The sequence below is a fragment of the Phacochoerus africanus genome, chromosome 11, assembly GCF_016906955.1.
Source record: "Phacochoerus africanus isolate WHEZ1 chromosome 11, ROS_Pafr_v1, whole genome shotgun sequence".
NCBI lineage: Eukaryota > Metazoa > Chordata > Mammalia > Artiodactyla > Suidae > Phacochoerus > Phacochoerus africanus.
The window spans coordinates 9,773,074-9,800,136 of record NC_062554.1 but is presented as its reverse complement, the minus strand read 5'-3'; the positions used below and the strand labels follow the sequence as shown (position 1 = coordinate 9,800,136).

Here is a 27,063-nt window from a genome sequence, read left to right as displayed (position 1 = left end):
TATTACATTTTGAATGGACAAGCAATGAGGTCCTACTGCACAGCACAGGGAGTTATATCCAATCTCTTAGGACAGAACATGACGGAATATGAGAAAAAGAATGTACATATATGAATGAGCAGGTCACTCTGCTGTACAGCGGAAACAGGCACAACACTGTACATCAACTTTAATTTAAACGCTTTAATTAAAAAAAAAAAAAAGCATGGACTTTATCCTGTATGTGATGATTCAAAGATTTCTAAGCCAAAGGAGTAACAAAATTGTCGTTATCTTTGGTCACTCTGGCAGCAACTGGCTGATGAATTATACCAAAAAACACCTCTGTTTTTTCCGGAATATTTCCCGACCTCCTGACTAGCCTTCCTACTCCAGTGTTCCCTTCATGCAATTAATAGGTATTATTTATTGAGCATGTACTTGGTGCTAGGAGCTTTTCTAAGTGCTTTATTAACTTTTTTAATTCTTACAACAACCCTAAGAGGTTAGAACTATTTTCTATATCATCAGGGGACACAACCTGCAAGTGCTAAACAATTTTTATCATGACCGTTTAGGATTTATAATAGTCACCCTAAAACCAGAGGTGGCAGGCATTAGAAGAGCAAGAAGAGAAAGGGGCATGATGCTGAAAATTGGAAAACCTAGTGGTTATACATAAAAGGAGTTCCCAACGTGGCACAGGGGGTTAGGAATCCGACTACAGTGGCTTGGATCACTGCAGAGGCACGGGTTTGATCCCTGACCCAGCACAGTGGCTTAAAGGATCTGGGGTTGCAGCAGCTGCAGCTCGGATTCAATTCCCGGCCCATGAAATGTATGCCATGTGCGCCCCTAAACATATAAATATGAAAGGAACACTGGCCTAGAGGAGAAAGCGAAGTCTAAGGTGGAAGACGTAAAGGGGAAAGTGAAAACTATTACTTAGTGAACTGCTGAATGTCTACTACACACCAGTAACTGTACTACGATCGTTCAAGAATTGTTCCTTATTTAATTCTTGTGACATTCCAAGGAGACAAATCTCATCCCTATTTTACAAGGAGATGAGTGGAGACATACCAACGTTACGTAACTTGCCCAAAGTTTTGCATCCAGTTACGGGCATATGGCAGTTCAGGACAGGAACACAGATGGAGACCCGAAGCCCCCAATTCTCCACCATGCCTTCACCCACTACATTGACAAAGCGGGACATGTCAAAAGAGGGGAAAAAATAAAACAGCAGAAACTATACTAGAAGAAAATAGAATTCTTCTTACTTATCTCACTAAAAGAGAGCTACCTTTTTGAGAAAGTATGAGGGGGGGAAAAAAACCAAAATACAGGCGTTTGTCAACACTGAAGATGATTTTAGAGACCAGTTAGGATGATGGGCATCTCCCTGCTTCCAGCCTCATCCTCAGGACTCTCCCACACTGTCACTGTCACCACGGTCAGAACTCTAAATGACACACCCGATCAGGTCACTCCTCCTCTCCTTATCATCTTCCAACAACTTCTTATCATCAATACAATTTAAAAAAAAAAAATCGACAGACCCAAAAGGAGAAAGCTATCTAGTAAGTGCAGAAACTCCTTAACCTAGAAAGAATAATCATAAAGCGGGAAAAAAGTTAACTCTGAAGGCTCACTTAGAATTTATAACCCTCCTTTTCTCACTTCCAAACGCTGAAATTAATGAAATTGCCAATGATAGTTAAAGAGCAACACTGACACCTTGTGGTGACTGTCCCAAATAGCAAATGTGACGATGAGCTGAAGCGACTTCTACTTAACTGCCTGTTTACGTGAAAAACGAACTCCAGGGATTTCCGAGGGTTAGGAAGCAAAAATTCAGCTACCACCATAATTAAACATAAATTTGGAAAGAGACGCTCTTACTTTGGCAACACTGAAATTGGTCTAAACGCCTAACTATTGGCAAAAGAATAAAACCTCAACCCACTGTTTCCCAATAAAATGGTAATGACATCATAGCCAACTGAAGGAGATTCAATGGCAGGATCTTACACGCTCCGAAATCCCGGACGGAGATGCTCCTTTTCCCAGATCCTCCTCTTCTCGCTTGCTCTGTATTCCCTTTTCTTTCACTTCTACTGGTGGCTCTAATAAGAGCACGCAATCTCATGACATGGAAAATATCTTTTAAAATAATGGTATCTATACCCTCATTTTACTGAGGAAAACAAGCCAAGAAATACTAAAGGCTTACTCATATTTCAAACTATTTCTGCACACTCCTCTTTTCAACACTTAAAACTCAAATGCAGCCTCAACCCGAACAGGTTCAAAAATAGGAGTTAAATGTTTTGACACCTTCTGCTCTCTACATCGGCCATCCCATTCCAAATTCTGTCCATTCCGTTACCAACCCTAAGAAATTAAAGTGAAAGTATGTCTCTGATAAGAACCAAGGGTCATCAAACATGTGTAGTTACTTTAGTTGAAACCACCGTCTCTAAAGAGCAATTTACCAAGTTCATGTAACCAGACTCTTTATCATTATGTACAAGACGCAAGACTTGCAAAGGAAAATCCCATTTCATGATGTTTAAAAAGTAAACAATCATCCAACTAGACAAGAGTCCAATCATCCTTTTGGACTCTTCCTCTAGTAGATACATAGAGGATGTCTAATGGTCTGAAATTTATGATGTGTTACGTAAACATTAGGAAAATACTGCCAAAATCCAATTTCAATGAGCCATCTGTCTGAGCAGGGTGAACATAGGTTGAGTCTCGCTGTGAACTTGATTTTAAATTGCATTTATTTGGGTAGCCTGCCTCCTGGGAAAATGTCCTGGATGATCTACCACACTGAAAATTAAAACCAAATTTAAAAATCTTTCAAAATTAAGCCCAGACTTTATGAAAATACAGAGCGGAGGCACTTAAGCCTCTAAGCGTGAGATTCATGCAAAACGCCTCTGCTTTGCCAAACATGATTCTTTTAAGATGAGGAGCGGGTTAAAACTCCAAGCTATGCCTGGCGGTACTGGGAAGGGCTTTTCTAGTAGTTCTACAGTTGGTAAAATGTTGACTGAAGTCTAAATTTTGCACCCCTTGTTCCTACTCTTTATAGTGTAGAAGAACAGAAATGCCCCAGGTTCCTGTTTTAAGATCACTGGCTTCCACTCATTCTCTCCTACTGTCCAGAGGGGGAAAAAAAATAGCTTTCCAAAGGCTTTGGACAAGAGATAAACTTAAATCAGTATAGCTACAAAATTTATGAAGCTCTCACTAAAAAATGCTAAGTGTGTAATGGCTTCTAAAGCTCCCATACATTTCCTCACAATGAAATGTCACAAATTCAAAGTGAGGAAGAGTCTTTCAAAAACGCAGGAGGAGTCTAAGAAGTTTCTTACCGCAGCAAAGAGAAGACATCATAAGAATTGCGAACACAGTTCTGATCTACCTGAAGAAGAATATTCTTCTGAGCATTTGAATAACCCTGAAAGACATTAATTAACACATTAATCAACGTGAAACAAAATGTGTCCAAATTAAATGCGATGTTTGTCTTTTTAAAATTATGATTTACTCACAACACAGTAAACTCAAATCATCGAGAAATTCGAAAAAGTTAGGGACCACCACTTCCATCTAATGGACGTTTAACCTTTCAGGAAGTGAAGTGAACATAGATTTCTTCGAATATTTTCCCACAGAAACAATGTTTCACGTTATAAATTTTGGTGACCTTGCCGGTGAGGCCCCAGACGTCTTTTTTAACATATTATGTGACTGAAGAAGAGTATCACCAATAACATTTCAAGTATGCTTAGCCATCACATGCAACGTCTTTATGAGGGAAAAGTCATTCCAAGTTTTAATTGGGAATACCAGAAACAAATACTTCCACTCAGTGGTATAAAGGTGGTGGCAGCAAGGACTGTTTCTAGAGAACAGAGCTCAAGTCCGTACGAAGAACAGAACAGCGATCTGTCATTTCCGAAAAGCGAGGTAAATACCAGCTACGAAAAAAGGACTCCGGCCCCAGACCACCTGGATTACAAGCTAAGCCCTCGATACACCAGCTCTACAGTCCTGGGCAAGGCACTCAAATTCTCTCAGTTCACCTTTGGTTTCTTTATCCACAACACGGAGATGATACCATCATCTGCCTCACAAATCCTTGTGGGAGTGAAAATTTGGAGAGTCAAAGGTATATACTAAGCAGGGTACAGATGTCTGCTATGATGCTAGTATGAGCATCGTCTAAAAGCTACCCTGCTACAGTCATTAAAAGATGATTGGCAGAAGAGTATGAACAACTTTGTGCTGGCAAATTTGACAGCGTAGATGAATGGAACTCCTTGAAAAGAACCCCACATGCCAAATTTGACAAGTAATAAAACAACATTTGAATAATACCGTATCTATTTTTCAGTGAATAACTGAAAATCTTTCCATAAAAAAAGTAGCGGCCCAGTGGTTTCACTGAATTACATCAAATATTTAAGACAGAGCAGCAGTTTGACACACTTCATTACACACACACACACACCCACACACACACTTACAGATCAATCTCTCTCATGAATATACACAAAAACACACAAAACCTTAGCAAAATATGAGCAAGTTGAACCTGCAACCTAAGGATAAACCAATAATACATCATTATGGACTGAATTTATTAAAGAATGCAAGGCTGGTTTAGCACTGAAAATCAATCAATAAGGACGTACATGAAGCAACCATAAATCTATCTTGATGGGCACATAATTGAAAGATGTGGCTTGTGATAAAAATAACATAAAGACGGGGAACGAGACATGTCAAAGAAAACTTCTGTGTAATATTACACTAAACTGGTATTAATTTGAACTAGACGTTTATAAATTAAGATGTTAACTGTAATGCTCAGGGAATCCACTAAGAAAATAAATTATTTTAGTACACAGTAAAAGAAATGAGAAAGGAATCAAAATGCTACATGAGAAAATAACCCAGGGGAGTTACCTTCATGGCTCAGTGGTTAACGAACCTGGCTAGGATCCTTGAGGATGTGGGTCGATCCCTGGCCTTGCTCAGCGGGCTAAGGATCCAGCACTAATGTGAGCTGTGGTGTAGGCCACAGATGTGGCTCAGATTCTGCGCTGTTGTGGCTGTGGCGTAGGCTGGCAGCTGTAGCTCCAATTTGACCCCTACCCTGGGAACTTCCATATGCCGTGGGTATGGCCCTAAAAAGCAAAAAATGAAAATAACCCAGATGAAGAGAGTAATGAAGGAAATGAGGAACAAAAAAGATACAAGAAAACAAAAACTGGCAGAAGTCACTGAATATTTGTAATTACATTAAGTGTAAAAGGATTAAACACTCCAATTAAAAGGCAGAGAATCACAGAATGGATTTTCTTTCTAATGATCCACTATATGCTGTTTACAAGAGATGCACTTTATTTTTTAGGGCCACACCCGTGGCATATGGAAGCTCCCAGGCTGGAGGTCGAGTTGGAGCTGCAGCTGCCAGCCTAGGCCACAGCCACAGCAACACAAGATCCACCTACATCACAGCTCACGGCAATGCTGGATCCTTAACCCACCGAGTACGGCCAGGGTTTGAAACCACGTCCTCATGGATACTAGCTGGGTTCGTTACTGCTGAGCCACAATAAAAACTTCAAGAGATATACTTTAGGAACAAACAAACAAACAAACAATAGGTTGAAAATGGAAGGATGGGTGGGGGAAGAGAGATAAATTAGGCGTTTGGGATTAACATACACCTGCCACTATATATAAAATAGGTAAACAACAAGGAACTACTGCAGAGCATGGGGAGCTATAATCAAATCTTATAATAAATTATAATGGAAAAGAATCTGAAAAAGAACACACATGCACAAACACGCACACGTGTGTACGTATAACTGACTCACTTTCCTGTACACTTGAACGCAAGACTTTAATAAACAATTTGAAATATTTTTCTTAAAGAAAGAAAATGAAAAGATGGAAAGATATTCCATGTCAGCAGTAACCAAAAAAGAGCTGGGACAACTATACTAATATATCAGATAAATAGATATTAAGACAAGACATAAAAGTGCTACCAGAAGCAAAAAAAAAAAAAAAGGATATTATAGCACAAAAAGAGGGTCAGGAAGATATAAATGATTATAAACATATATGCAAACATATTTAACAAAACACATGAAGCCCAAACTGAGAAAACTAAAATGGAAAGTAGCTGAAGTCAACATTTCACTTTCAACAATGGGCAGCACAACTATACAAAAGATAAGGAAATAGAACACATGAACACAACTATAAATCAAGTAGAGCTAAGAGACGTATACAGCACATTCCACCTGTCAGCAGTCACACACATACCTTTCGCAAGTGCACGTGGAACATTCTCCGGGATAGACTGTATGTCCAGCCACAAAACAAGCCTCAACATAGTTCTAAAACACTGAAATCATACAAAGTACCTTTTCTGAACACAAGAGAATGGAACTAGAAACCAGTAAAAGAAAGAAATGTGGAAAATTCACAAACGACGAAGTCAACAACAGACTCTGAAACGATCAGCGAGTCAAAGCACAAGTCACAAGGTAAATTTCTAAAAAATACTTCAAGGAGAATAAAAATGGCAACACAAGCTATCAAAACATATGGGATGCAGGGAAAAAGCGCTCGGGGGAAAATGCACAATTGTAAACATTTATGTTAAAAGAAAAAAGAGCTCAAATCAGTCACCTAATCTTCTGGCTTAAGGAACTAGAAAAAGAACAAACTAAACAAAACTCAAAGCACGGAGGAAGGAAATAATAAAGGCTAGGGCAGAGATCCATAAAAGAGGGAGCACAAAAATCTTAGAAAAAAATAAACAAAACCCAGTTAGTTCTTTGAAAAGGGCAACAAAATTGACCAACCTTAATCTAGACTGACCAAGAAAAGGAGAGAGAAGACTCGAGTCACTAAAATCAGGAATGTACGTGGGAAGGTTATCACCAATCTTATAGGAAGAAAAAGGATGAGAGAAGACGACTATGAACAACTGTAGGCCAACAAGTCAGATAACCTCGATAAAAGTGGGATCAGAAACACAAAGCTCCCCCAAAAGCCTCAGGTCCACAGGTTGTCTAAGGGTTTAGCTCCAAAACTCCATGGTGTTGCTGCCTCCGCATCCATTTTCTTTGACCAAGCAGGCTGCAGGGACCTTAAACTACCACGAGATCCCCTTTCTGGGAAGCACATGGCCTAGAGAGCAGGCTGCAGAGTCACGAGCAAATGTAGTTCCTGCTACAACTTGTGATCAACAGTCTCCTCTGCTTCCCAGCTCCTGTTATGCTTCAAATACCCCTCAGATAAAAATCCCCATGGAGCTTTCCAAAACCCTGCGTTGTGGTCTGAACTGACCAATCCAGCTCTAGCCCAGAAAACCCAAAGACTCTAAAGAAAGACGTGTTCCAGGTCCTGCATCTCTCTCTCTCCACTCTGCCTCGACCTCCTCGTGAGGCCCCTCAAGGTGTCCCCTGCGATTCCTCCAGGACCTATGAGTGATAAACTCCATTTCAGTTTCTCTTGCGGTTTCTTGTTGAACCGTGGTTCACCATCCAGCACCCTGTGCTTCCACTTTACAAACACTAATCAAACAGAGTCATAACACAATCGAAAAAGTTACATCAGTAATCATAAAACTCCCAGCAGAGCAAAGCCGAGAACTACATGATTTGACTGTGAATTCTACCCATGGTTTAAAGATTAAATATAACACCCATCCTTCTCAAAGTCTTCCAAAAAATGGAAGAGGAGGAAATACTTCTTAACTCCTTCTATGAGACCGGTTTTACCCTGATACCAAAGGGAGACAATACAATCACAAGAAAATTATAGGCCAGTATCCCTTTTATATATATATATATATATGTATATATATGAAATATACAACGTGTGTTAGAGAGGGAACCAAGGGGGAGGGGGAGGGGTGTGGTGGTTGGGGAGCTTGGGGTTAATACACGCAAACTATTGCCCTTTAGAATGGATTAGCCATGAGATCCTGCTGCGTAACACTGGGAATTATGTCCAATCACTTATGATGGAGCATGATAATGGGCAAAAATACAATGTGCACATGTATGTGTCACTGGGTCACCATGTTGTACAGTATAAAAAAATTGTATTGGGGAATTAACGATTTAAAAATTAATTAATTAAATTTTTTAAAACTCAACAAAATACCCTTGAACAATGAGGATGACCCACACACAGTTAAAAATCCACATGTAACTTTACAGTCTTCTGTATCCACGATTCCATATGCATGGTTCTGCATCCACATATTCAACCACCTGTGCATTGTACAATGCTGCAGTTCAAACTTAATACAAAAAAAAAAAAAAAAAACCCTCACATACAGGTAGACCTGCCTAGTTCAAATACATGCTGTTCAAAGGTCAACTGGACTAGCAAAGCTAATCCAGTAGCATATTGAAAGGCTTATGCCATCTGGCCCAGCAATTTCACTTCTGGGCATACACCCAGAGAACTGAAAGAAAAAGAGATCTTTGTACGCCCTTGTTCACAGCAGCAATATTCACAGGAGTCAAGAAGTGGAAGCAACCCAAGTGTTCATCAAGAGATGAACAGATAAACAAGATGTGGTATATTCATACAACAGAATATTACTTAGCCTTAAAAAGGAAAGACATTCTGACACACGCTATAATAGCGTGACCCTCGAGGACATTATTACGTTAAGTAAAATAAACCGGTGACGAAAGCACACATATTATATGATTCCACCTTTATAAGAGAGCAGCCAGATTCATAGAAACAGACAGTAGAAGGGTGACTGCCAAGGGCCTGGGGAAAAAGGAGATGGGGAGGTATGGCTCACTGGGTAGAGTTTCAGGTTTGCAGGATGAAAGGAGTTTGGGAAAGGGACAGCGATGACAGGTATACAACAATGTGAACATATTTAATGCCACCGAACCGTACACTTAAAATGGTTAAGATGGTAAACTTTATATTATACACATTTACCACAATTAAAAATAATTTTTAAAAAAGATTACATACCAGGGACAAGTGGGGTTTACCCAAGGAATGTTAAGTGTGGTTTAATAAATGAAAATCAATCAATACAATATACCAAGTTGGCAGACTCACGTACACTTGCCAATTCTAACCCTTACTATACAGCAACAGTAATTAAAACAGTGCAGTACTGGCCTAAAGACAGACAAATGGATCAATGGAAAAGAACTGGAAATATATAAATAAAACTCATATATTTACGGTCAACTGATTTCAGATTAAGGTGCTAAGACTGAGAAAGATTAGTCTTTTCAACAAATGAGGCTAAAACTGGATGGCTACATGCAAAAGAATGAAGTTGGACCCATCCCTGACATCACATACAAAAATTACAATTAGGATCAAAGACCTCAATGCAACAGCTAAAAGCGTAAAACCATTAGAAGAAAGCACAAGGGTAAATTTACATAATCTTGGATTTGCCAACTGATTCTTTTTTTTTTTTTTGCCTTTTTGTCTTTTCTAGGGCTGCACCCGCATCATATAGAGGTTCCCAGGCTAGAGGTCTAATCAGATCTGTAGCTGCCGGTCTACGACAGAGCCACAGCAACACGGGATCCAAGCCGTGTCTGCAACCTACACCACAGCTCAGAGCAATGCCAGATCCTTAACCCACTGAGTGAGGCCAGAGAGCAAACCTGCAATCTCATGGTTCCTAGTCGGATTTGTTAACCACTGAGCCACGATGGGAACTCCACCAACTGATTCTTAAATGTGATGCCAAAAGCATGAGCAACAAAAGAAATAATAAATTGAACTTCTTCAAAATTAAACTTTGTCAATCAAAGGACACTCTAAGAAAGTGAAAAAACAAACCACAAAATGGGAGAAAACATTTGCAAGTCATGTATCTGATAAAGGTCTATTATCCATAACATATAAAAAACTCTAACAATCCAACAGAAAAAGACAAACAACCCAATTTAAAAATGGGCAAAGGACCTAAAGAGACACCTCTCCAAAAAGATATACAAAGACCCAACAAACACATGAAAGATGCTCAGCACTCATTAGGGAAATGCAAATCAAATTCGCAATTATATACCACCTCATACCCACTAGGAAACGTAGAGGATAAATAACTGAACGAAATTTCCAGTTTAAAAAATAAACAGAAAATCAGTGTTGGTAAGTATTTAGAAAAATTGGAACCCTAGTATATTGCTGTTGGGCATATAAAATGGTCAGGAGCTATAGAAAAAAATCTGGCAGTTCCTCAAAAAGTTAAACACATCATTACAATGTCATCTAGCAATTCCACTCCTATGTTAAGTAACCAAAAGAAGTGAAAACATACTATCCCATAAAGCTTCACAGCAGCCCTATTCACAGTGACCCAAAGCTAGAAGCAACCCATATATCCATCCATGAGTAAGTGGATAAACAAAATATGGTCTATCCAAACAACGGGAATATTGGCGATAAAATGACAGAAGTATTGACACACGCTACATACGCCTGCACCTCAAAAACAAGGAGTTCCCGTCGTGGCGCAGTGGTTGGCGAGTCCGACGAGGAACCATGAGGTTGCAGGTTCGATCCCGATCCCTGGCTTCCCTCAGTGGGTTAAGGATCCGGCGTGGCCGTGAGCTGTGGTGTGGGTGGTGTGGGTCGCAGAAGCGGCTCGGATCCCGCGTTGCTGTGGCCCTGGTGTCGGCCGGTGGCTGCGGCTCCGGTTCGACCCCTGGCCTGGGAACCTCCATGTGCCGTGGGAGCTGCCCAAAGAAATGGCAAAAAAAAAGACAAAAAAAAATAAAAATAAAAACAAGAAGCTAAGTGAAAGCAGCCAGACATAAAAGGTTTACATATTGCATGGTTCCATGTATAATGAAATACTCAGAATAGGTAAGCCTATAGAGAAAGAAGGAGGCTGGAGTTTGCCAGGGGGTTGGGCAGCACAAAATGAGGAGTGAATGCTCAGTGGGCACAGGCTCTTCTCTTGGCGGGATGACAACATTACGCGCCTTGATTGAAGGGGTGGTTTACAACCTTGGGAACACAGACCTGCACCAACACCACGGACCTGCACCTTTTTAAAATTCTTAATTTTATGTGATGTGAACTTCAGCTCAGTTTAAAAAAAGAAAGAGATGGTCATGAAATAACCTACATGTCATGAGGGCAGTTGAAGCAAAAGGGCAGAGACAGGAGATGGTCTTATAAATTAGCTACAAACCCCAAATAATGGAGGACTCTAGAACTAAATCGGAGGTTCCGGGGAGATATGATTAGTGACACTCCACGTAACTGCTGTTATTTTACTCAAAAAGCTGCCAATTTTTTTTCTCCATAGAAATCTAACCAAACCCACTCACACAGTACAGGAAGGAGGCTGGGTTTTAATCCACTCGGCCTGTCACGGAAGCAAAGAAACTCATTTAACTCCTCTAGGCCTCCGTTGCCTTAACCGTAAAGTGAAGTGAAACTACTACTAATATAAACAATAATAAAGAACAACAGCAAAACTCACAAAAGTAACATTTACGAGCATTTACTGTATGCCAGGCAGTGCTGTTTTCCATGCTAAATTGACATTTAAATGTTAAGCGTTTATCGGCACAACACTGTAAGTCAACTATGCTTTCATTAAAAAACACAAAAAATTTTAGAAAATAGAAGCTTTGAAATAATTTACAAAGAAGAAAGGCGGGGGGGGCGCTGACACTCACGTGACCCTGCGAGACAGGTACTATTATTATCCCCACTTTAAAGGTAAGGAAACGGAGCCATAGAGAGGATTAAGTGAGAAGAGCCATGCAGTCTGGCTCCACCGCTCCTGTTCGTAAAGACCCAGCTTCACTTGATCTCCAAGACCTTTTCCAGTTCTAAAATTCTGGGTCTGTGGACATTTAAGGCAACTCAAGGACATCATTAAGCCCTTCTGCTTCAGCCACCACTTGACAATTAACATTCTTGAAATATGCTAAGAGCCATGCTCTGAACGACATCTAACTTCACCAGATGTGCGGGCCCCGCAGACCCCTGACGAAGGACCATAATGGAAAGAAAAGGCTCGTTTGTATCTGGTTATCTGTGTGAGATACTGCAAGTGCCAAAGAGCCCAGAGGAGATTTACATGTCGCTCAACATTCTTCTGAAGCCGGGCCTCACGGTGCTGCACGGGCACTGGTCTGGGTGAGGACCTATTAAACTCTTCAAGGAAACAGATAATTTCACAAATTCAATGAGCAGATAATCCGGTGTGTTGCTGGATCAGCGGTCAACAAACCTTCTCAGTCAATGGCCAGATTGTAAATATTTGAGGCCATGCAAGCCACATGTCATCTCAACTGCATATTCTTCGTTTTCGCCTTCAAATTCTTTACAAATGGAAAAACCATTCTTAGCTCACGAGCCATACAAAAGCATGTGCTGGCCTGTAGTCTGCTTATCCCTGTACTACATCATTGAATGAGGCATGTTTTAAAACATGTTCCCATATATTTTGAGACTTTTCAATTGCTACAAGTCATAAAACTGTTCTTTATTAAAACTATAAAAGCCATACTAAAAAATCCAGCGGACAGGATAACTGATTATGAAGCAAACAACATCACACATATACACTTCTTCTTTTCAGTGTTTACTGAACACCTAATACATTCAATGTGTCAGGCAATTGCTATCCTCCTGTATAAAACTGTATGGAAGTACCCGACCCAGTATGCTAGAAAGTATACAACCCAGTTAAGGTTCCAAGTGAAGTAAAAAGTGCAAAGATGCCACAAGAAAAAGAAGGGGAAAAAAAGGTTAAAAAGAAAAGCTCCAGGAGTTCCAATAAGATAAAGACCCCATCTGGCAGAAGCAGGAACATCAAAGGTTGGAAGGGTTTGAGATACTGGGAAGAGTTTTAATAGCACAGAAAGCTGAGTGGCAGGGACAGAAAGTCGCACACAGACTGAACACCTTTAGCCGGAGCATGACAGCAGGAAAACACAAGCTATATTCAGAGCAACTTTAATAGCAGTCCAATTTGTTCAGCTTTGATGACGTCAAAATTACTTGGAACCCTGGAAAGGAAAATAGTGGGAGATACGGCTCCATAACTAGGTCGGGAGGGCCAGAGCGCCGAAAGCCTTGAATGTTCAGGCTAACGGGTGAGACAACCTACATGTGATAAGGACATGAAGGAATTCCGACAGTGCAGGACAATGATCAGAGCTGCATTTAAGGAAGATTACTCTGGGAGCTCCCTGGAGGCCTAGCGGGTTAAGGATCTGATGTCATTGCTGTGACTCAGGTTGGTTCCCTACCCTGCGAATTTCCGCACGCTGCAGGCACAGCCAAAAAAAGCGGGGGGGGGGGGGGGGGGGGGCTGGGTTTTACTCTGGTAACGACAAATATGATGAACCAGAGAAAGAAGGATGTCCAGACACCAGTTACGAGGCTACTCTTACAAATGCACACACACTAGAGGCAAGGAGAGCTCAAACTCTAAAGAAGAGAGAGAGAGAGAAGTAAAGATAAAAGCAGAGATGTAACCAAAAGGACTAGACCACTGACCGATTTAGGTTGATGGAGAAGAGGAGATGAGATCAGAGATTTGGACTTATCTAGCACACAAGAAGTGCCTCTATACAATCTTTAAGCAAAGGAATTTTAAAAAATGAAAGGATGCTTTAGGAAGTTCAAACAGGCAGCAAGGGTAAGACAAAGAGGATACAAAGACCAGAGCCACAGGCCCGCCAGGAAACTACTGCAGTAATCCAGCCTTAGAGGGGCGCCAGTCTGAGCTTGGATCATGGCAGTGGATGTGGGAAAGAAGCCATGGATATGCGTAATTCCCAAGAAGGGCTCAAAAGGGTCTAGTGGATGAATGAATCGACTGGATAAAAGAAATCAATCAAAACTAACTGCAAAATGTGAGGCCTGGAAAAACAGTTAATAAAAACGTAAAAAACTGGAAGGGCGAGAAAGCCTGGAGAGAAAAATGAAGAGATCCATTTAAAGTATACTAATTTGCTGGAGTTCCCTGGTGGCCTAGCAGTTAAGGACTTGTTGTCACTGCTACAGCTCAGGTGACTGCTGTGGCTCAGGTTTGATCTCTGGTCCAGGAACTTTGACATGCTGCAGGTGTGGGCCGGAAAAAAAGAAAAGAAAAAGCATATTAATTTGCAAACAGCAGGTGTCTATGTAGAAGGGTTTAAAATCTAAACACAGATGAACAAGAATTTGGGGTAACAAGCTATACAACCCAGCAGAATTTTAAATAATCTGTCAACGACAGAGGCTTCATTCACTCATTCAACAAATATCTACGGAATGACGACTACACGCCTGGCACGGTGCTGAGCATGAGGGATAATTTAGTGATAAAGACAGACACGGTCCCTGCCCTCACGCAGTGTACAGTCTAGTCGGAAAGAGCGATGAGCAGTTGGGCCATCAGAACATAACAGGTTCGGGATGAGTAGTGAGAAAAATGAAAGGCAAGGTGCTCTGGGAGCATATAAGCTGGACTTCCAGGGTACGTCGCAGAAAAGTTTCCACGGAAAGAGGATCTAAGCTAAAACTGAGATGGATAAACTTTAGCTTCAGAAAGTGTTACGGATGAGGCGCCTCAACATCCAGGAATCAGATCATCAGACGACCTTATAAGCCATTAACAAGAGAAATCATTTGAACAAAAGAAGGACGTGACCAGCATGTTAGACAGATAAATCTGGCTACAATGTCAAGAATCAGGAAAGCAGCAAATATTGAGCAGACTCTTGAAGTGGCGATTCAAAAGAAGAGGGCGGGGTCTGTGCTCTAACTTGAGAGGGTGGCTGGATCGCAGTCCTAGGCACTAAACCGAGAGACACGGTAAGAAGAGGTTTTTGAGAGAGGGAGGGCACTGAGCTGAGTCCGGGGCTGTGCAGAGCGAGTGTCTCTGAGACATCCAAGCAATGTGACTCATGTCCAGGAATATGGACACGCTGACTGCAGGTGTAGACTTGGGAGAGATTGGAACCACCCAGATCCCGCGTGTTAAAGAGAAGACAAAGCCCAAGTGGAAGCCTCGGGACACTAGCATAAGGGCCCCAGGGAAAGCTGTCCCCAGAAGGACCGAGAAGGCCGGCTCGTTACTCTTAAAACTATAAGTGAGCTCTGAGTTCCCATCGTGGCTCAGCGGTTAACGAACCTGACTCGCATCCATGAGGACGCAGGTTCAATCCCTGGCCTTGCTCAGTGGGTAAGGATCCAGTGTCACCGTGAGTTGTGGTGTAGGTTGCAGAGGTGACTCAGATCTGGCATGGCTGTGGCTGTGGCTGTAGGCTGGCAGCTGTAGCTCTAATTCGACCCCTAGCCTGGAAACTTTCATACGCCATGGGTGCGGCCCTAAAAAAAAAAAAATTAAAAAAAATAAAAAATTAAAAAAAACAGAAAACAAAAACAAAACCTGTAAGTGAGCTTTGCCAAAAGTCCTTCTTCTACTCACTCAGGCAGAGCAATAAACCAATGGCTCAGTCTACTGCTTGAGCACACCTTCGGATGCAATGAATATACTTCTTTAAAATGATGGTACGTGTACAACTCCTCCCGAAACCGCTACCTGACGAATTACCAGACAGACGGTGCTCCTCTGTGCGTGCGTTCACTTGGACATTTACGTGTCAGCAAAGTTTAAGCCGAGGAAAACCGTGCGCTCTTTCGCTGTCAAATACCTTCACGCCTCGGCCACCCTCTGCCTCTGCGCTCTGACAAAGCCCAGATGCTGAGCTGTTAAGGAGGAAGGTGAGACTTCTGCTTTGCTACTCAACCCACGCTGACTGTGTACACTGCCCAGATCTGGTCTAAGGTTTGACACACATCATATTTTCCGCTCCTCCAAAACAGTAAGAAGCAAAGAAACTTTTTTTTTTTGGTCTTTTCTTGGGCCGCACCCGCAGCACATGGAGGTTCCCAGTCTACGCCAGAGCCACAGCAATGCGGGATCTGAGCCGCCTCTGCAACCTACACCACAGCTCACGGCAACGCCGGATCCTTAACCCACTGAGCAAGGCCAGGGATCAAACCTACAACCTCATGGTTCCTAGTCGGATTCGTTAACCACGGAGCCACGACGGGAACTCCAGAAGCAAAGAAACTTAGAACGGCGTTATTAAGCAAAGGTATCCCGCTCCTAATACTAAAATCAATGCTTTTTTTTTTTTTTTTAATCAAGTCAACAAGGATGAAGAGATTCTCGTCCTCAAAAAATAATGACACAGTCACACATTCCAAGGATGACGTGGACTGATGGCATCGATGCTGCTCTGTGACGAGAGGACTGAAAGTAACCCGCCAAAGTAGCCGACCTTTAAGTGGAATAGAGATAGGACACTGTGATCCTAGTGGATTTCACCCACTCTGGAGAAATATTTACTATTTAGCTAGGTCTACGCTAAATCCTGGGACTGAAAAAAGTGAGTTAAGATACAACTTCAGCGCTAAAGGAGCTTAGGCCCTAACGGGAGGAAGGCTGTGTAGACAAGGTGCCCCAACTGGGAGAGAAGAGAGAGAAGAGAAAGCAACAGGAGCATCATGTTAACCAGCCAACGAAACAGAAAAAAAGAAGAAAGGACTCCCAACTTTGGAGGGGAACCACTTATTTTGCTTTCTAGGACCGTACCCATGGCATATGGAGATTCCCAGGCTAGGAGTCGAATCGAAGCTGCAGCTGCCAGCCTACACCACAGCCACAGCAACGCAGGATCCAAGCCGCATCTGTGACCTACACTGAAATTCATGGCAACGCCAAATCCCTGACCCACTGACTGAGGCCAGGGATCAAACCTGCCTCCTCATGGATACTACTCCAATTCATTTCCGCTGTGCCACAACGGGAACTCCCAGGGGAACAATTGAAACCAAAACTAACAGAGGGCAAAAGGTTAAAAAGGTCAAGAATGGCCTCATTACAAATCCTAAGAAAGAACAGTAAAGACAAGTTCTCAAATTTTTAAACAAAACCAAATCTTCAACTCTCTGCATCCCCTTGTGAAGATGAGTTTGGAGCTCTGTTTCTGTTTACTTTGTAAGAATCTAAAACATCTATATGAAGAACCATGCTTGGCTCTGAAATTTCCAGTATTAAAATTCTGAAAAGCTCAGAAGCTCTGCTAAGGAGACAAGATCCTCCAAATTCATAACAGGAAATATGGCATTTTCCCAGATTATTCTCTGGCTTCAATGAAGAGAGAAAATGAGGACCACACTGCAGCAGCAGGATTTATAAATATGAATTACAGGATGAGATGATTTTCCCAACATCTGTCAGACGTTAATATGATCCAAGAGAAAAGGGAAGAAAAAGACTCAGAGGGAAGCCAAACCGAGTGACTAATGGTGGAACTTCTGTGGACTTTGGGGGGCTGACGGTCTCATGGGCATGGCATGCCCGCTCGACAATAATCCATACCAAGGGCTGCACAATAATGCACCTTACACCATTTACAGCACTTTCCCAGGTACTCTGGCGTTTGAGTCTCACAATGCACACGGTGGGTATCTCTGGTGAAATGTAAAGATAGCAACTTGGTACCTTGATGTGCCATGTGAAGTAGGAAGAAAGGCAGAGCTACCACGGAGCATGGTAGTTAAAAGAGAGAGCCCGTCCGTAAATCAGACCTGGTTTCAAATCATGGTCCTGCTTCTGACTCGCTAAGTAATCTTGGATTAATACTTTAATGTTTTCTTACAGGATACCATACCTATAAAATGAGGACAGCCACCTCACGGCACTGTCACACAGATTAAATAAAACAGGTACAGTAGGCAGCACAGTGTCTGAGAGACGGTAGGTACTCAGTAAATGAAAACTAGCAATGGCCGTTTTCAAAACTCCATACCCACCTGGGCTAACACTGGAACTGGGTGGGATATCTCAACAGCTCAAATAATTCAGAAAGTTATACCCTGGATTTCAACTGAGTTCAGATGCCTAGATGTTTTACAACAAAGCAGGCAGCTGTTAGAAACAGCTCCTCATGGGGAGTTCCCACTGTGGCGCAGCGGTGATGAATCGGACTAGGAACCATGAGGTTGCGGGTTCGATCCCTGGCCTTGCTCAGTGGGTTAAGGATCTGGCGTTGCTGAGAGCTGTGGTGTAGGCCGGCAGCTGTAGCTCTGATTTGACTCCTAACCTGGGAACTTCCATATGCTGCAGGTGTGCCCCTAAAAAAAAAAACCAAAAAAAAAAAAAAACAACCCAGAAACGGCCCCTTAGGTAGGATCTACCTGGTCTTTGTTTCCTGTATGTTGGAACCTGGCTGGGGTACAGAGCAGGAGAGAACGCCATGAGGAAACAGAACAGAGTGTGTATGCGAATGAGCTACTCTGGGATCTTCAAACTTGTGCTTGAGGATGTACTGAGAGATCTGGGTAGAAATTACACCACACCCCCTTTCTCTGGTGTTACAGCACAGGCTACCTGACACACTTAAGCCCCTACTTCTGAACGTTCTGCTTGAGGACTCTACAGAACGTGCTTTGGAAACAGGTTAGTGTCCATTAATTTGTCAAGAGAAAGATGTTCATCTTTTTAACGTCTCAGTTCCATAAAGTTAACTCAATGAAAATCTCTACTTTTCCAGGTGTCGGCATCTTTACTCCAAAAATGAGAAACTAACACTTGCCCGTCGGAGTGGCTATAAGTTAAAGAAAATATCTCTAACAGCATTTAATCACAATCACAGTCAGTCAAGTACAATAATGGACACAACCTCAAAAAGGAATGAATGATGACATCGTCTAGTCGTCACTAGGGGACGTTACACAGGGGACATGGTATCGTGAAGAAAGCGCATGTCTAGAAAGAAAGAGGTGTGTGTTCTGACCCTGGTTCTGCCACTAACTCATCCTGATAGCTTGGCCGTTCATTTATTCCCCCGAATACTTACTGTGCAGCTATTAGGTGCCTGCTGCAGCTGCTGCTACTACGAAAACGACTCCTGACAGTTGCTCTCCCTGCCCCACAGGCTGCTCTAAGGATAGAGTGAAATAACTTACAGGCAAATCCTTAAAGGTAAAAGAGCTAAGAAAGTATGAGGTGATTTTATTATATTATATATACGCACACCCCCATACGTGAATATTTTTACAGCTACGTCCAAGTTACCATTTAAAGCATGAAACATATATTGACAGAACACTGTGAACCAACTAAAATGGAAAAAATAAAATTCATTAAAAACAAGTAAAAAATAAATTTAAAAAAAAATACTAAAGCATGAAACAAACATTCCATTCCAAGTTCAAGAGGTCATTAGGCTCCCTGAGCCATGGTTTCTCCATCCATGAGATAAGGGCATTGATCCAGACAACTGGACTATCCCCTCTAGCCTTAACCAGCTTGTTAGAATTTTCTTACTTTTGAAGTGAGGAACCTAAAATTATGAGAGGTTAAGTGATTTGCCCAAGGAACACAGTAGGTATCAGAACAAAACTGGGATGAGAATTCAGGTTATCTACTTTTCAAAAGTATCATGCCTTGAAAAATATAAAATAAGGAATTGGAGGAAGTTCCCGTCGTGGCTCTGTGGAAATGAATCTGACTAGGAACACGAGGTTCCAGGTTCGATCTCTGGCCTTGCTCAGTGGGTGAAGGATCTGGCATTGCCCTGAGCTGTGGTGTAGGTCGCAGACGCAGCTCGGATCTGGCGTTGTTGTGGCTGTGACATAGGCCGGTGGCTATAGCTCTGACTCAATCCCTAGCCTAGGACCCTCCATACGCTGCGGGTGCGGCCCCAAAAAGCAAAAAATAAAATAAGGAATTGGAGTTCCCGTCGTGGCGCAGTGGTTAACGAATCCGACTAGGAACCATGAGGTTGAGGGTTCGGTCCCTGCCCTTGCTCAGTGGGTTAACGATCCAGCCTTGCCATGAGCTGTGGTGCAGGTCGCAGACACAGCTCAGATCTGACATTGCTGTGGCTCTGGCGTAGGCCGGTGGCTACAGCTCCGATTCAATCCCTAGCCTGGGAACCTCCATATGCCGTGGGAGCGGCCCAAGAAATAGCAACAACAACAACAACAGACAAAAAGACAAAAATAAATAAATAAATAAGGAATTGTCATTGGTACTGGCTCTCAAAACAGATGGTGAAACCTGGTGTTGTCCCTAAATCTTCGGTCTCGGCTGGAGATGAAACTATCACCCCAGCTGAGACACTTCACATGATCGTGTCATGTGGCTGCATTTGTGAAATTCATCAACAATCGCTACTTCAGGCTCCTGAGAGAGTCCTTCTTCCCAAAAGATTTGATCCTTTTCACTTGGATTCTGCTCCTGCTCTAATTTGTTTCCACTCAAATGAGAAAGCATTGCCATCTACTGGACTCTGAAGACACTGCTGCTAGGGCGTTGAGTCTTAGAAAAAGAATTCTTAATCTAAAGCTTTGTGCGCTTGATATAGTAACACGATAATCAGAGTCATCACGGCAGGATGAGTTACATAAAAATAAAACTAACAGTTGAGCCTGGGGGGAAGGAAGGTAGGAGAGAAAAATACCATCCCCTCAAGACTTCTCACCTCAGCTACTGCTGCGGGGTCCTAAGCGCAGCAAGCACTCAGCCGCGTTCAGTGACAACACTTCACTGAGCACGTACTGCACGCCAGGCAGAGTGCAAGGGACTCAATGCTGACACCAGGGTAAGCATTAGAGATGCAATGCCTCTTATCCTAGGGTGCAGAGTCCATGAGTAGCTTCCACACGCGACTGAACGCCAGTCCCAGGCTTGTTAGAGACATGCGCACCTTTAACGTTCCAGACAACGATGATGAGGTAGAAATTGTTATCTCCACGTACAGATGAAACCACAAACTCAGAAATGACTCAAGGTGCCCCAAATCTCGCTCACAGGGACACAACGGTGGTGCCTGGAATGAAGGTCGCATCAATCTGACTCCACAACCCAGACTCTTAACCACAAGGGATGTACATTCACCCAAGGAGCTGTCAGCATCCTTCCAAAACAGAAGTTGCCAAAAAGGAAATTCAAGCAAAAAAAAATAAACTTACATGTGTTTATTCGAAGCAAAGCTCCTGCCCTGGGATCTGAAAAGGTTCCAGCTAACTGGATAAAGAGCTGGCCCAGCAGCCTCTCAGGCCCCACGCTCCCCAGCTGCCATCCTGGCAGTAAAATCCACCTGGGGAACATCTCTCCAGGTAGCCTAGCCCGATTCGCCAATCTCTTCCGAAGGTTCTCTTCAAATAACTTAAGGTTCTGCTCTAATTCACCTGTGTCAAGACCCAAGCAACTTGACATCAAAAATAATTTTTCTGCTCTTTTTTTGGCTGCCGCATGGCATGTGGAGTTCCCAGGTGAGGGATCAGATCCAAGCCACAGTTGCAACCTGTGCTACAGCTGCAGCAACGCCAGATCCTTTAACCCACTGTGCCAGGCCAGGGATCAAACCTGCATCCTGGTGCCGCAGAGACACTATGGATCCCACTGCACCACCACGAGAACGCCCAGAAAATAATTTTTTAAGGAGTTCCCACTGTGACGCAGTGAGTTAAGAATCTACCTGCAGCAGCTCCAGTTGCTGCAGAGGCACAGGTTCCCTCCTCAAAGGATCCGGCATTGCCACAACTGCAGCACAGGTCACATCTGTGGCTCGGATTCAATCCCCGGCCGAGGAACGTCCATATGCCTTGGGTGTGGCCATTTAAAAAAAAAAAAAATTCACACTAAACCTATTTGTAAATTGGAACTCTCCTGGAATAAATGCTGTTTTATCTCAGTTAAAAGAATAAATGTTTCTGAATGTGCATTTAACACTTTCGGATCCCAGAGCACTTAGCTTATGAGACTGCTGCGCTGCCCACTGTGCTAAGGCACCTCTGTAGTGCTTAGCTTAGTGAAGGGCACATAGTAGGCACTTCATATTTATTGACAGAAAAAAATCATGAATCACTTTTAAACAAAAGATAAAAGATTTTTGTCTCTCATTTATTCAGTTATCTCTTTGCATGCCGTTAAATATTTAAGAGCTCTGCATCTGTTTGCCAAATAAGTCAAAGTTTACCACATAAAATTAACAAGACCTCTCACTCCCTAATAAGTGGTTTCTCTCCACTGCTGGGAGGGAGACTGAACAACTCATCCAATAAATGGCTGAGGGATTTTGCTAGATTCCTGAAACTCAACAGGAATGAGGGAAGCCTTTTCGGGAAGCAGATAAACAGAGAGGCAAAAGTTCTGAGCAAACAAGTAAGTTCAGCGCTTAGATCCATGGTGGCTGAGGACATGTTAAGAAAAAAGGACGGAGGGAGGATTCACAGCCACAGAAGCGCCAGAAGGAATAACAAACATGCTTCTAGTTACAGCGATGTAAAAAAAACCCGAGAAAGCCGAAGGAGCGGGGTGGGGGGATGTGCTTGGGCTGTGGGATGGAAATCCTGTGAAATTGGATTGTGATGATCATTATGCAACTACAGATGTGATAAAAAAAAAAGAGAGAGAGAGAGAGAGAGAAAAAACAAGAATGCTGAAGGACTGCGCAACCAAAATCTTGGCACTATTTTAAAAGCTGCTTTAAAACATGCTTCCTTCTTGCTTCACGCACGTGATCTTTCCTCTTCTGCACAGAACATACATTCTTAAAACATAATCCTGTTTTCAAAGCCTCGATGCTTTAGCGTTTTTTTTAATCCTTTATGAACTATTTCAACCATTTGCAATGACTGTGATACAGTATATGTGGACTTATTTCTATCACTGGACTACATTTCTATTCAGCGTTTGTTTTTGTCTTTCTTCTTTTCTGACTCATACCAAGCTGACAAAGTTTCCTACACTTTATATTCCCCCCCCCCCGTTAATTAAAAATCTATATTCTGTTTCTAGTGTTTACTAGGAATCTTTATATTTTTTAGATGAACACTCAACCACAATTTTTTTTTTTCGGGCCGCACCCAGAGCACATGGAGGTTCCCAGGCTGGGGCTTGAATCGGAGCTACAGCTGCCGGCCTACACCACAGCCACAGCAGCACCGGATCCCCCACCCAACAAGCAAGGCCAAGGGTTGAACCTGCATCCCCACGGATACCACTCGGGTTCGTTAACTGCTGAGCCACGACGAGGACTCCTCAACCACAAATTTTTCTAAGAAATTGTAAACCCGTTACTATCTTTAACCTCCTCCCAAACCGATGACTCCGATGAGGCTTCCCCTTAAACGTCCTCCCTCGCCTTATACTGTTGTCTAGAGCTGTGCTCCTCAGACCCTCTGCAGCAAAGGGCCAGTTGCTTTTCCTTCAATCCACTGTGAGCTGATACTTTTCTAAAATATAATAGGAAGGCACAATGATGTCAAATTGCTATACGTGTTTAAAAACATTTACATCCACTTTTTTTTTTTTTTTTTTTTTTTCCTCCCAGGGCGGCACCCACGGCACATGGAGCTTCCCAGGCGAGGGGTCCAATCAGAGCTGCAGCTGCCGGCCTACACCACAGCCACAGCCACGCCAGATCTGAGCCGCGTCTGTGACCTACACCACAGCTCACGGCAATGCCAGATCCTTAACCCACTGCGCAAGGCCAGGGATTGAACCTGCAGCCTCATGGATACTAGTCAGGCTCCTTACCACGGAGCCATGATGGGAACTCCCTACTTCCACTTTTTATACCTGGCTTAACCACAGTGGGGACAGGTAGTTCTTCACCTAGCCCTGGTCCACAGACTATACTTAACAACAAGCTTACTGTATTTTAGTGTGTGTGTGCTTGTAAGTTAGCAGTTAATTAAATTCTCTTAACCTTTTTTTTTATGCACCTTGCTGTTAACTTGCTAAAAATCCACATCTTCTCTTTGGGATCACTTCTCTGTCCACAACATTCAGTATAGATAAAGCGTCTGCAGGCAGTAAATCCTCAGTCTTTGTGTACTTAAAATTGTCCTTCTTTCACCCTCACTCTTGACTGAAAGTTCGCCAGAAATAGAACTGTACATTAACAGTTAACAGCACTCTCAGGATCTCTTTCTTCTGGCATTGACCGTCGCTGACAAGACGTCTTGTTGGTCTAATTCGTAGGCAGTATTTCCTTTCTCTTGCTGGCTTCTAAGAATTTTCCTTTCAAAACCTATTCTTAAAGACTGGTGGTTTCTTGGGGTTCCCTCATGGCTCAGTGGGTTAAGAATCCAGCACTGTCATTGCTATGGCTCTGGTTACAGATGTGGCATGGACTCTATCCCTGGCCTGGGAACTTCCACTTGCCGTCAGGAAGGCCAAAAAAAAAAAAAACAGATTGGTGGTTTTTCCAAGAGATCCTTTTCCACCTCCTTTTGCAATAGCGAGAGCCCCATCTCAGCTTCCAAGCTCATGTGGGGTTCATTTCGCCCCAGCCAACGATGCCCAAGGCTTCTGCCCACTTCTTTGTGTTTCTATTCCATTTCTGTTCCAGAGCTGTTTGCTATGTTGGTCTTCCTTTGTTTTAGCAAAGTAAAATTCTCCAGTTTCAGCAATCACTGATTTTTGTTTGGTGCAGCACAGGGTCTCAACATGTGCACTGACGATGCCTTTTTGTGTGTGTGTGTCTTTTTAGAGCTGCACCCATGGCCTTTGGAGGTTCCCAGATTAGGGCTTGAATTGAAGATGTAGCCGCTGGCCTATGTCACAACCACAGCAAGGCCAGATCTGAGCCACATGTGGGATCTGCACCACAGCTCGTGGCAATGCCAGATCCTCAACCCACCAATCGAGGAGGCCACGGACTGAACCTGCGTCCTCATGGATGCTAGTCAGATTCGTCTCCACTGAGCCACAATGCCTTCTTGACTGAAAATCCTGCTTATGGCTAATAACTCTTACGGCTGTATGTCAGATGTTCACTGGAAGGCTGGCACGGGGCAAGATAAACTCAACTTATAAATTTGTAAAATTTATAAACTGAAGGATTATCAAGTAAAATGTACCACTTACTACAAATATTTATTCAATAAACATTTATTGACCATTTGGCCTTGAATCCCAGCTCTGCTATTCAGTAATTATGTAATTTGGGGAAGGTTACTTAACTCCTCTGTGCCAGCTTCCTCTTCTATAAAAGGACAACTGTGACGTTTAAATGAGGTATAATGCGTAAAGCGCTTTAGAACAGGGCCTGGCACAGAAGGACTCACTAAACATTAGCTGTTGTTATTGCTTTGTTTTCGTTTTTGCTTTTTGGCCATGCTCATGGCAAGCGTAAGTTCCTGGGCCAGGGATCGAACCCATGCCACGAGAGCAACCTGAACTGCTATGGTGAAAATGCCAGATCCTTAACCCATGGCACCACAAGGGAACTCCCAGCTATTATCATTGTTAGTAAGAAACACTCTGCCCTGCCATGTTTTCAAAAAGGAGAAAAACTTTCCACTCCACTTCCCAGAAAACAAGGTTATTTAAAAAAAAAAAAAAAATTTCCAGTTTCTCTGTGTCCTCAACCCACTCCTCCCCAGGACAGGCAGGAGCTTGACCTCAGAGCCTGGGAGATGAGACGGACCATGGCTGCCTTAGTTCTTTCTAGGTGCCCTCCTATTCAGGAACAGCCTGGGTAAAGCACTCATCAATTTTGCTTTTTTGATCTTGGAGGATCAGGTTTTGTCGCTGTTAGGGGAAGATCCCAGTGGTGCTTGCTTTGTGATTTGGGATTCAGCTAGGGAGGAAGTCCTGTGTAAAAGCACTTTTAGTTATAGAATTTAAGCCATGTTATTTGGCTTGAAACCACTTCAAGCCCATCAGTTGTATCAGTGCTAATGCCAACATTCTGATTTCCATTTACCCCCTGTCTTATTTCTAAACATGTTCCAAACTCAGAAAGGAAGAAAGGGGTGTTAGTTATTGGTCTACCCAAAACCTCAGCCACTATTAGCTTCTGGCTAGAGAATTCTGAGGGAGATTAAATACAATAATATAATAGATATAAACCTCTTAAAACAGTGTTTGATTAACAGTAACAATCAAGAGATATTAGCTGTTACCATGATGACTGTTTGCCAGACATTATGCTAGACGGTTCCTAGTTGTAAGAGGAACTTGAGCCTTAATCCAGGCTCAGGGTGGCTAACTCTATAAATGAGACATGACAAATACCAGCAGTAGCAGTTCCCACAATCCACTCATTAAATAAAAGATTTTTACTAAGCGTACATATGTCTCAAGGAGGATGACAGGTGCTGGGAATTCAGAATTACATATGGAGGGAGCGGTTTCTCAGGGCTACCTGAGATGCCATCTCCCGGGCTTAAGTCCTAATTCACTCCAAATAAAAATTTAACTCTCAAAAAAAAAAAAAAAATTACATATGGAAAGCTGTCCTCCAGAAGTTTATAGACTAGAAAGGAAGAAAGAGCTACACCTATGTCAAAGGCATACAGAGAGTGTTGAAATACTATAGGAACTTAGAAGATGAGGGCTTTAAAATAAAGAAAGAGGGAGTTCCCACCATGGCGCAGCGGAAATGAATGCAACTAGGAACCCTGAGGCTATGGGTTCAATCTCTGGCCTCAATCAGTGGGGTAAGGATCCGGCAGTGCCATGAGCTGTGGGGTAGGTCAGAGATGCGACTCGGATCCCACGTTGCTGTGGCTGTGGTGCAGGCCGGCGGCTACAGCTCCAATTTGACCCCTAGCCTGGGAACCTCCATATGCCACGGATGTGGCCCTCAAAAACAAAAACAAGCAAAAAAGGTGGAGAGCTGAAGGTGTGGTTATTGAGCGCCCCCTTTTGACACTGTATAGCTTGAACCTAGCCTATCTTTTCTGAACTCATGATTTCAGTGACTATTTGCCATTGACCCACATTAATTTCTCTAACCTACTTCTCTAAACTCCACACTCAATATAATTCAAATGCCACCTCTAACACCAACCCACAGATACCTCGAAGGCATCTCCATATGTGATCACATCTCAACTACTCACGAACTCCCTCCACCAAAGGTGGCCTTCCTCCAGGGGCCCTGGGTTCTCTCAGTGTCTGGCACCTTCATTCATCCGGTAGCTTCATCTAAGCCAAAACCCCAAAGTCATCCTTCTTAACACCTTCTTTTATTCTTATGC

At 42.8% G+C, this 27,063-nt stretch overlaps 1 protein-coding gene across 2 annotated transcripts in view; it reads right to left on the bottom strand.

Moving 5' to 3' along the window:
- Positions 1–27,063, bottom strand: part of UVRAG (UV radiation resistance associated) — a 283,852-nt gene that overhangs the window by 204,395 nt on the left and 52,394 nt on the right. For both annotated transcript variants that reach the window (XM_047752708.1, XM_047752709.1), the window contains one exon: positions 3,369–3,454. In XM_047752708.1, coding sequence (XP_047608664.1) covers positions 3,369–3,454 — 86 coding nt within the window. The remainder of the gene's footprint in view (positions 1–3,368; positions 3,455–27,063) is intronic.